At 18.7% G+C, this 12,375-nt stretch overlaps 6 protein-coding genes across 6 annotated transcripts; 3 read left to right on the forward strand and 3 right to left on the reverse strand.

The window, feature by feature from the left end:
- Positions 1-119: 119 nt before the first annotated feature.
- On the forward strand, positions 120-956 carry PADL01_1213700 (conserved Plasmodium protein, unknown function; the record flags this gene model as incomplete). The annotated part of the gene is made up of 1 exon (XM_028683090.1): positions 120-956. One exon carries the CDS (start codon positions 120-122, stop codon positions 954-956), a length of 837 nt encoding a protein of 278 aa, XP_028539303.1.
- Positions 957-1,056: 100 nt separating this feature from the next.
- Positions 1,057-1,464, reverse strand: PADL01_1213800 (conserved Plasmodium protein, unknown function; the record flags this gene model as incomplete). The annotated part of the gene is made up of 2 exons (XM_028683091.1): positions 1,057-1,219; positions 1,307-1,464. 2 exons carry the CDS (start codon positions 1,462-1,464, stop codon positions 1,057-1,059), a joined length of 321 nt encoding a protein of 106 aa, XP_028539304.1.
- A 624-nt stretch (positions 1,465-2,088) lies between these two features.
- Positions 2,089-3,819, reverse strand: PADL01_1213900 (conserved Plasmodium protein, unknown function; the record flags this gene model as incomplete). Its single annotated transcript, XM_028683093.1, has 1 exon — positions 2,089-3,819. One exon carries the CDS (start codon positions 3,817-3,819, stop codon positions 2,089-2,091), a length of 1,731 nt encoding a protein of 576 aa, XP_028539305.1.
- A 1,747-nt stretch (positions 3,820-5,566) lies between these two features.
- Positions 5,567-7,735, forward strand: PADL01_1214000 (integral membrane protein GPR180, putative; the record flags this gene model as incomplete). Its single annotated transcript, XM_028683094.1, has 2 exons — positions 5,567-7,195; positions 7,301-7,735. 2 exons carry the CDS (start codon positions 5,567-5,569, stop codon positions 7,733-7,735), a joined length of 2,064 nt encoding a protein of 687 aa, XP_028539306.1.
- A 1,475-nt stretch (positions 7,736-9,210) lies between these two features.
- PADL01_1214100 (dynein light chain 1, putative) lies at positions 9,211-9,492 on the forward strand (the record flags this gene model as incomplete). Its single annotated transcript, XM_028683095.1, has 1 exon — positions 9,211-9,492. The coding sequence occupies one exon, from the start codon at positions 9,211-9,213 to the stop codon at positions 9,490-9,492; it is 282 nt and encodes a 93-aa protein (XP_028539307.1).
- A 933-nt stretch (positions 9,493-10,425) lies between these two features.
- Positions 10,426-11,289, reverse strand: PADL01_1214200 (RNA polymerase subunit 8c, putative; the record flags this gene model as incomplete). Its single annotated transcript, XM_028683096.1, has 3 exons — positions 10,426-10,558; positions 10,849-10,994; positions 11,131-11,289. 3 exons carry the CDS (start codon positions 11,287-11,289, stop codon positions 10,426-10,428), a joined length of 438 nt encoding a protein of 145 aa, XP_028539308.1.
- Between the last annotated feature and the right edge of the window lie 1,086 nt (positions 11,290-12,375).

A 12,375-nucleotide genomic window follows, 5' to 3' on the forward strand; every position in this document is an offset into this window, starting at 1 on the left:
AGTTTTTTCTGTACACACCTGATTTACTATAATATATACATATATATATATATATATATATATATATATATATATATATATGTGCTTCTATATTTTGTGAAAACGTGTAGATATACATTATGAATGAAAACGTAGAAGAATTTTTTGATGAACTTATTTCTGAATTGAATAAGAATGAGAAAAATGGCGTAGGAAATGAAAATTTGAATATAATAGAAAAAGGTGAAAATGAATGGACAAATGAAGATATATTGAATAATATAAATAAAAGTGACTTTTCCAAATACACAGAATATTCATTAAGTAGTTTATATATTACTGATGAAAGAATACATATTGATGAAGATAATAAATTTCAAGATTTTATAAATGTCATAACCAAAGCATCAGATGTAAACAATAAATATAAATGGATTGATTCATATTATAAATATGATTCCAAAGAAGAATTAGATATTTTAGCACCAAAAGCACAAAAAAAGGAATATATTTTTAGAGAATATTTAGAACCTTTTCATTTAAAAGAATTATGTTTATTAAGAAAATATGAACAAGGTGCAATTTTAAAAAGTTCTGAAAAAAGTAAAGTTGATGTTAATATTGTTTCAGAATATATTGTTCATAATACTTATAAACAAATAATGAAATCTTTTGGTTATTATTTGAGTCATAAAATATATATTCAAGCTCATATCTTTCATAATAAATATGGAAATAGTGATCATATAATTGTTTTAATCTTAAGACATTTTAAAGATGAAAATTTCAAACAACCTTTATTTCATGATAGAGCTCTTGTTCAAATTAAATCATATTCAAATGATAATAAATATTCAGAATTAACTCAAAAAAATCTTTTACATTACGCAGAAATTTTCAAGCCTTTTGTTTCATTAAGAAAAGTCAACTACAATTTTGTTGAAGAAATAAAGGATAAAATTATGTTCGGCATATGATAGGTAATTTATACATATATATATTAGAAATTAAAAAAAAAAAAATAATATGAATATTTTTTATTTTTTTTAACATCCAACTAACTTATATGTTTCTTTTTTAAAAATCATTTGTTTGTTCATCTTGTGTAGTATTTTCCAACGGCATGGTATTTATTTCAATACTAGCATTCTTTTGGTAATTATATGATTTTTTTCCAACTTCCTTTTCCTCATATTCCTCTTCTGAACTTTCGAATTCTTTGCATATATCAAAAATGGATCTAGTAAAAAAAAAAAGTAAGAAGAAATAAAAATTATATGGAATAGGTATATAATATCATCATATATATATATATTTCATTTTTTACGTAAGTTCTTCTTCTTCATTCCAAAATTTATATGCGTTATCTATCTCTGACATAGTCGTATCAGAAAAAAGTTCTGAATTTTCGTACATATTAATTTCTGCCAACTCATTACTTTTTTGTTCAACCTCTTTTATGGTCTCATCTTTTTTATTATTCATTATATTAAATATTATATATAAATATATATATATATATATATTATACTTTTTATTTTTTTTTAAAACGCATCATTTATAACTTCACAAAATTGCTTATTCAGGATAAGATTTATTACATATATAACAAATAATATTTTCTTTAATATATATAGAGAATGTACTAATATGGGAACATATAACATTTATATAAATATTCATATTTATAATCACACATATAGTAGAAAAAATAATTCTATTATATGAATATTATACTTTTTATTTATATATTGGAATAATAATCTAAGATACAAATATTTTAAATTTATATTTAAGAAACACTCATATAGTTCTTGTCTATTTTATTATTAACATAAAAAAAAATATTTATAAATTAATTTTTATTATTAAATTAGTACGTACATAGTATTATGACATATAAAATAAATAAATAATAAAAAAAATAAAAAATAAAAGAAACAAAATATATTATTTGTTAACTATATTATATGTAATATAATAAGGTAGTATATTTATATAAATATCTCATATATATATAAAAAAAAAAAAAAAAAAAAAAAGTGTATATATAATTCAAATATATTCTAATATCAAATATATATATTATATATATTATATATATATGTATTATTTATTTTCCATATTTATCTGGGGTTCTTTAACTTCGTTTACAATCTCCTCTTCTTTATCAATTGTATTTTGCTCATTATTGATTACATTTAATTTTTTTTCAGCTTCATCCTCTGTTGAAATAGTCTTTTTCAAAAGTTCAATTTCCTTATTAATATTTTCAATATTATCATTTAACATTTGTATACTTTTTGTTAGAGCTTCGAAAAGTATTTTAAAATCTTTAATATCTAAACTAAAAGTATGTATAATTTTTTGCATTTCTGAAACATTATTTGCAGTATCTTCTGATTCATTTTTGACATCAAGCACGTAGTTCGAAAATCTCTTTATTTCATTTCTCATGGTCATAATAGATACATTGGTACATAGAGGGGCAAATCTACAGACATTAGATGTAGGGTCATTGTTAGCATTTTTTCCTCCGAATAAAAAAAAAGCTTTAGTTTGTGAATGTAAATTTAAAGTACCATAATCATAACAATTATGTATTTGTTTAGAAGCTATTTGACAATTAAACCAACAATTCGAAGGTATATCATATACATATAAATCTGGTATAGAATAATTAGAAAACCAACCTGAACATAAACCACCAGATATCCACATATTTTTATCAAAAATAACAGCTCCATGTTTCCACCTAGGACAAGGAGCTTCACCTGAAGAATTTTTCATTAAGAACCAATTTTCTTTTTTAAAATTATAAACCCATAATTCATCTGTTGGAGAGCCTTTATTTGTTAAATCACCACCAAATAAATATAAAAAGCTATAATGAATATTTTCTTTAGTAGTTCTATCTAACCAAACCATAGTTGAATAAACTCTACCTGATGGACATATTCCTTTATGTTTAAGTTCACTCCATTCACCATTATTAAATTTATGACCACTATTTAATAATTCATTATTTCGATTTATTCCCCCCCAAATAACGGTTGCATAACTATTAGGACAATATGTATATGCATGACCATATCTTGTACCTGGAGATGAATCTAATTTAAATGTATATTTTGACCACATATCTTCCATAAAATCATACATATAACAATCTTTTGCTAATATATTTGGTCCACATAATCCACCAAATAATAATAAAGACGGACTATTATTATTAATATTATATGTTAAGGTCATAGACGCATATGCTCTTTTCTCTGGATTCACACTTAACTTTTTTGAAGTAAATGTATTAGTGCCATATGTAAATGTTATAAATTCATCTAAGTATTCATTTTTAGAATTTATTCCACCATAAATGAAAAATTCATTTTCATATTCTACCATTGAATGTCCATATTTTTTAGTAAATACTTTATTATCATGATAAATATGAGATAAAAAAAATTCAGGTGGAGACATTACACAATCAGCAACTTTAGCATTCACACTAGTATTATGTTTTACTTCTTTTAATTTCGAATTACTAAATGAATGCTTAAATGTTTTTGATTCCTTTATATTCAACATATTATCATCTTCTGAACCTTTTTGTGCTGTCAAAGTTTTTCTATATGTTCCAGAGCTTTGTGCATTTAATTTGCCATTTTCATCTAGTATGTCAACACTTTTTAAGCTATTGTTCTTACTCATTGACTCCAAATTTTCTTCAATCCTTTTCTTAGAAACATTTATATTTTTTGATTTTTTCGTAAGTGTTTCTGTTTTCTTTTCCTCTTCGGAAAAGTCTTCCGTTTCAGAGAAATCCGAAATATCTGACATTTTTTTTTTTTTTTTTTTTTTTAAATATATATAATTTGTTATAAATCCGATAACCTTGTAAATCAACGTTTGATCATTTTATAAAAATTACACAAAGACAAGAAAAATATATATATATATATATATATATATATCAATGTCTTTATATTTTCATTTATAAATATTATCGATACAAAGTTTAAATTGTAATTATTAAAAAAAATAAAATGGTATAATTTCAATTAAAATAAAAACATGCACATTTTATTTTTTTTTTAAGCTTATGAAAAAACAAATTTAAAAATAAAAAAGAAAAAGACAATATAACAACAAGGTTGATTATATAAATATTGTAATATTTAAACAACTATGTATATGTTATTTATTTTGAGATAAATAAATAAATATAAATATACATATATATATATATATATATATATATATATATATATATATATTATTACAAGACAGTGGAATGTTTCTTATTATATAATGCATATTTATATATTATGTTGTAAAAAAAAGAAAAAGTCTATACTATGAAAAGTGTACAAATAGCTAGCTATTGTGTCATTAATAAGGTCATTTTTTTTTTTTTTTTTCCTTTTCTTATTTTATTTGATAATTATTTTTACATAACAACATATAAATATAAAATAAATTCATATACTTGTACATATGTAATTATATTTGTAGTATTGTGAAATTTTCATATTTAATTATATTTTCCCCTCTTTATAGTTTTTATTGTTGAAGGTTAAAGATATATATATATAATTACTTTAAATACAATTATTATATATATATATATATATATATATATATATATATATGTATTTATTTATTTATTTATTACGCTGAACCATGGTTATATAAGCATATTATCATTTACGTAATTCATTTTGTTCAATTGTAAAAATATGTTTAATAGAATAAATCAAATATATAAATACATTAACATAAATCCTCAAAAAGAATTATAATTCAGACACTTTTATATATATATGTACTTTGCACTATCATTGTGTATAGAACAACTCAAATTAATATTAAGACAAAAAAAATAATATATAAAAAAATGTTATTAAAATTATATTTTTGAAATTTATATATTATCAATATGATACTTTTTTTTTTTTTTCCTATTTTTCTGTTCTTATGTTATAACCGTATGTCCATTTAAGTAATTATTATTTTTTTTTTTTTTTTTTTTTTTTTTTTTTTTTTTTACACATGTTTATTTACATATTTAAAAAATAAAAATAAATAAATTACAAAATACACCATTTTGTAACAAAATAGTTTGTAAATAAAATATATAAATTTTTTCTGTCTTTTGATAATTTATATATAATTTGATTGTTTTTCTTATTTTATATATTTAAAATAATATAGAAATCTATCTTGTCCAGATTATTTTTCTTTTTTTCTGTTTTATTTGTTCATCTTTTTTTTTTTTTTTTTTCAGTCTTTTTCTTTTACTTGTTGTTTTTGTTACTTTTTTTATTATATAATAAATCTATATTTTTTTGTTTCTTTTTTTTTTTTTTTTTTTGCCCTTTTATAATTTTATGATTTTATTTTAGTTGTCTGAAATATTTGTAATTTCTTTTTTGTTCTTTTATCTTTTAAGAAAGAATTAATGAATTGATATAGATAAAAAAATATCAATATAAATAATTATAAATATAAAGGATAATATATATATATATTTTTACTTTTATTGTGATACTTAAAACTTGTAATGTTGAATGTATTCAAAAGAATAATGTGTAAAAGTCACAACAAAGTTTTTGCTTTTTTCTTATGGATAGTATTATTTTTTAAAAATGAGGAGAATGTACAAGGAAAGGTATATCAAGGACAATTTAATCTGAAAAAAAATGAGAAAATTCATTATTTAACAAAATTCAGTTGTAATATAGGAACTTGTCAATTTAGTATTAAAATGAAACTTAGAGATAATATAACAGCTAAATTGCTTAATAACTATTATAAGCTTAATAATAAAACTTTGAAGGAAATGGAAAAAGACAAAGATGATGAGAACAACCACAATAATAATAATAATAATGATAGTAAATATTATCAGAATAATAATGAAAGTAATAAACTACTTCATATGGATTATGATAATGCTTATTATGTATTAAGTAATCAGGACTTTGAATATATACCTCAAAGAGTAACACTCATGCAAGATATCGAACAAAAATATGTTAATAAAAATGATAAATGTTATGCCTTTGGTAAATTAAAACATTCTCATAAGTTTAATATACCTTTTTATTTTAAATATTCAGATTTAGTTAATAGTAAAACATATAATTTAAAAAATTTTATTAATAATAAATATTCCATGTCTTTTAATGCTATACACAGTGAATTAAAAAATAATAAAATGATTCAATCCGAAATATTAAATTATGGATCATTATTAAATGAAAAAAATTCTAATTATGCATACAAAGAAATATATGCTAAAACAACACATCGAGTACACGTTTGGTTTTTAATGTTTGATGATTGTTATGATAATTTCATACGTAATTTAAAATTAAATATAAAGACAAAAATAGCTTATTGGGAATATTTATTGCACGCTTCCAAGAAGTTTGACATATCAAGTTTAAATGATATTCATATAAGAGACAACACTAGTTATAATGACCTTCAAAATGAAGAAATTGATAAAGATATATATGATAATAATAATATGAATGAGAATAAGAATAGGTCCATATTTTATAAATCGTTCAATTTCGATAAAATAACTCTTTTAGAAAATCCTAAAAGATTTTTATTTCTAGAAGAACAATTCACAAAAAGTGAAATTAATGATATATCATTTTTTCTTAAATATTACCAATTTAAAAAGATGAAGAATTTTAACAATATGTATAATAATTTATATAAGAATGGATATTATGAACAGGTTATTGATTATATATATCAAAATGAAGGATTTCATATTGAATATGAAGTTAATATATTTCAAACAAATAATTCACATTTTTCATATGAATTACTTTATTCACCTATACTTACATTTATATTAACTATTCTATATATACTTTTAATATTTAATTATGGTAGTACTCTTATACAAAATATTACATCTAAAAGTCATAAACATGCAATGATACTATCTGTAGCTATTGTTATTTTTATACAATTACTATCTAACTCATTATTACTAATCCATTTATTTGTTTATTCAAAGAACGGAATAGGAATTGAATTCTTTAAAATTTCATTTAATATATTAAATTTCTTAGCACAAATAATTATGTGCACAATGTTACTTTCTTTGAGTTACGGTTTTACCATATTTGAGGCTTCCTTCGATATAATATTAAGAATTAAGGTTATCTTTATAATTATCACCATATTTCACGTAAGACAAAATGAAGAAAAGAATATATGACAAAATAATACATAGAGTTATAATAAATAAATAATTACATATATATATATATATAACATTATTTATTTCATGCAGATAATTTTGGTCATATTGGATAACACCTATATAATGGAAACCTCTTCTAAATTTTTCGATAATGATAATGTAACTGGGTACATAATATTTGTTTTAAGAATATCACTAGCTATTTTATATCATTTTAATATAAACAATTTATTTACAATGTCTAAGATTAAACCAATTCGTAACTTTTTAAAAAAATTGTATGTATACGGACTGTTTTATATTTTTTCATTTCCTATCATTTTTATCATTTGCTATATATTTGATACATATTGGAGGCAAAGATTCATGTTATTTGGGACAGCTCTTTTGCAATTTATATCTACATATTTTATTACAAAAATGTCCTTAACAAATTCAGAATATTTTAAAGTTTCCGATATGTCTGCAAGTGATCTCCCTGGAGCAACATCCAGTTGGTTCAATCAAAAAATACATACATATTAAAAATAAAATAAAGTAAAATCAATTTATTTTATAACTATACAGCTACAGGGATATATTTCATTATATTATTTTATTTTATTTTTATTCTTTTTTTTTTCTTTCCCTTTTTTCTATCAGAATATGTGCTCATAAAATATTATATATATTTAATATTACATTTTATGTATAAAGTAATTTTTTTTTTTTTTTTTTTTTTTTTTTTTTTTTTTGTCTTTTAATTCATATGTTCACACATTTTTATAAGAACATATACTTTAAAAATAAAAATGTTAAGTACAAAAAAAAAAGAAAAAACAAAAAATTAAATGGAAATATATATATGATTTGGATTTATTATATTATATTATCTTTTTTTTCAAATAAAATATACACCCTTATAATATATATATATTATACATATTTATTATTGTGCTTTTTTAAAAGCCTAACTACTAGATATCACGTGAAATACCAATATTCACGAACACACTCAAAATATTTTATCATTTAGTATAAATATCAATGAATTAAGAATTTGATAAAAGAATCAAATGTTATATATTATCTAATGTATATTCTTTGAAAACAATCATAATTATAAACAATATAATAACATAAAAATAATATATATATATATATATATATATATATATCATTATAACATAATTTTATATATTTTGCAATCCACCTAATTATTAGCTTGTTTTTAGACGGATCTCTTACATATAAAAAGATTTTAATTTTTTATTTATTCATATTTTATTAATTACATCTCTATAATATTCATATGTAATTTATTTATTTGGGTAAATTTCACAAAATTGTTTCAAGAGCAAAACGATTGAATATTACTATAAAAGTATATTCAAAAAAAAAAAAAAAAAAAAAATTAAATAATAAAATAAATAAATATATATATATATATATATATATTATTTATTTTATATTTATATATATATACAAAGTAGAATTTTTTAATAGAAATATATAAATGTAAATAAATTTTTTTTTTTTTTTTTTTACTCTTTTATTTTGCTTTCTTACATATATATTCAATATTTATTTATTAATTTATTCATTTTATTTTTGTATTTCATAAAATAAGGCTTAAAATATCTTATATGTTATATAAAAAATGCTATATATATTAATAAAAAAAATTCTGAAAAAAAAAAAAATATAAGAAAAAATTATACATACATAATATATGTTTTTTTTTATTATTTTAATATAATATTATTTGTTCTTTTTTATTTTATATATAAAGATATTTTTTATTATTATTGTGTGTACTCGAATTTTTTTTTGGAATTTAAAAATAGTATAATAAGTGAAATATATAAAAAATTATTCACACATATATGAAAAAGAAAAAAAAAAAAAAAAATTTAATTATTATCATATAAATATATTTATGTGTGAATTGATAAAAATATTAAGTTCCTAAATTCCTTTAAAAAATAAAAGAAGATAAAAGTGTTCTCATTTATAAAAAAATGGCTGATAGAAAATCAAATAAAAATGCAGTTGTAAAAAATGTAGATATGACAGAAGAAATGCAAATTGATGCTATTGATTGTGCTAATCAGGCCTTACAAAAATATAACGTCGAAAAAGATATTGCTGCACATATTAAAAAAGAATTTGATAGAAAATATGACCCAACTTGGCACTGTGTTGTAGGAAGAAATTTTGGATCTTATGTAACTCATGAAACCAAAAATTTTATATATTTTTATATAGGACAAGTAGCTATATTATTATTTAAATCTGGATGAAGTATAACCTTTATAATAATGACATGACCAATTTGATCTTTAAATCGTTTGCCCATTTAAATAAAACAATATATATATATATATATAAGTGTTACAACATTCAAAAAGAAAAACAAATTAAGAATAAATTTTTATTTATAAAAAGTTCATTATTCTTTTTTCTTTTATAATTGAATTTTTTTTTTTTTTTTCCAAAACTTATTTATTTATTTACACATATAAAAAAAATATATATATTAAAATATGTGTGACCATTTTTATATAAATATATTTGTCTATATGTCTTAATATTTATTGATATTTTTTTTTTTTTTTTTTTTATTCCTTTTTATATGTGCATCAAAAATGAACATCATTTGAAAAGTTATACATTTATATATAACACATATATGTATTCTCCCCCCTATTTTATTATTTTTTTTTCTTTATTCTTTTTAAATAAGTATGAATACTTGACATAAAAAAAAAAAAAAAATATATTTATATATATATATTATATAAATAATATATAAATATAAGGAATATTATATTACACCATTTCCATCTTTTAAATATTCTATTAATTTCATATCAATATGATATTTCCAATATATACAAATATACAAGTATTTTTAATTATAAAATGGTTTATAAGGTTTTTTTACTAAACCATAAACAACAACTATATGTGAAAAAAAAAAAAATAAATAAATAAAATAATTAATTTTAAATGTATACAACATTTGTTACAATAAACATAAAAACTAAACAAAATATAAGAAAAAAAAAGGATAAATAATATTTCATTAAATAAAAAAAAAAAAAAAAATTATAAAGCCAAAAAAATTAAAATGCTAAAAGCAGCGCACCAATTTTGAGTCTTTTTTTTTTCTTTTTTTTTTTTTTTTTGAATTATAGCTGTATATAAAAACTAGCTAAAAAAAGGTAAAATTTTTATTCTCTTGTTCTTTCAATATCTATATTTTTGGTTAGTAAATATATTTTCATATCGATTTCCAAATCTCCAATAAATTGTTTATCAGTAGTCAATGCCATCATTAATCCACCGAAGGAAGCATATACAGTCCTAAAAAAAATTGATAAAAATATAAAATAAATAAATAAATAAATATGTATATATATATATATATATATATATATATATAATAAATATTACCAATTAATAATGTAACACTTTTAATAAAAAAGTATATGTAAGGTAGAGGTTAAAAAATTAAAAATTTATATAAATGTTCATAAAAATAAAAAAAAAATACATAGTTAAATACATATAGAGTTTATTATATTATACATATACACATTAACACATTAATATTTATATATTCTTCATATTTATAAGCTATTATTAAATTAAACCTTCTTTCAGATGATAATTCTTCAAATTTAAAAATTCTTCCACTCATAATATATTCAATATTATTTAATGGAACATTTTCATTTTGTTCCCAACTCTTTTCATCATTTCTATTTAACAATTTATCTTGAAGAGCTAAATAAATAGCCTAAAAAAATTTTAATATATATAATATAAATATATAAAATATTGTTAATAAAATAAACACATAAATAAATATGTAGAACTATACAGATAATAAAATAATCCCTTTCTTTTTTCTTTTTTCTTTTTTTGAATATTACCTTTTTTTCTTCAACCCTGAACAATTCAGAATGAACATCAAGTATTAACTCTGCATCATAACCTGTACTTTTTGCTTTAATTCTGCTCACTTTTTCAAATTTTGAATTATCTACACTACTTATAACAAAACGATCTTCAAATAAAATGTTTGATGCCATTTTTTTTTTATATCACTAATATATATATATTATATATATATATTTTTTAAGTCAATATCAAAATTTTACAAATTATATACAATTTTTTATTAAACAATATTTTTGCATTTATTTGAAAATTTTTTTTATAGATTCGTTATTCTATATAAAATTTGGAAATTTTTAAACATTACTCATTATATAATATTTATTTTTATTTCAAAAAAAAAAAAAAAAAAAAAAAAAAAAAGTCGGATTCCTGTTGTTTTAAAAATATATCTATTATTAAAGGAATAGATAATTTTTATTAATAAATAATAAAATCGAATACAATGTAAAAAGAACAAAAACTTTAAATTTGGAAAGAAATATTATTAATATATTAATAAAATTTAAATAGAATATATTTGTAATATATATATATATATAAGCCAATAATAAAAATTAGTTATATAAAATATATATTAATAGGTTCTCCATATAAATAGAAAAAAATTATACATATTATATATATATATATATATATAAGTTAATTATATTATATATATAATATATGTAAATATGTTATATTATTATTGTGGAAAAATTTTTTAAAGGCACAACGTTTTATTTTTTAATAAACAAAAATTATATTAAGATTAAAAATATTTTTTTATTTCATATAAAATATGCATACATAAATATTTTGATAAAATTAATTGTTATTTTATTATTTTATTTTTTTTTTATTTTTGTCTTCACTTTTGCTTTCTTTAAATATTTTTATAAAGCTTAATAATTACTAAAATGTTTGAAGAAACATACTATTAGGATAAACAAAAATATTTTCATATATTAACAATATTGTTTATATAACAATTATATTTCTTATTAGTTTTAATTTTAAAACGTTTATATCCAAAAAAATAGAAATGATAAACCATGTAACTAAGTTGTAATGTCTTAAAAATATGTTAATAAAAAAAAAAAATAGTATAATAATATTAACAAGAATGAAAAATGAATGGTGTAAATATGTTCAAATATAAATGTTTTTATATATCATTGAATTTTATAAGAAAAATGGAGTACATCTATACAAATATTATATATATATATATATATATA

This window comes from Plasmodium sp. gorilla clade G2, assembly GCF_900097015.1.
Source record: "Plasmodium sp. gorilla clade G2 genome assembly, chromosome: 12".
Lineage (NCBI taxonomy): Eukaryota > Apicomplexa > Aconoidasida > Haemosporida > Plasmodiidae > Plasmodium > Plasmodium adleri (nom. inval.).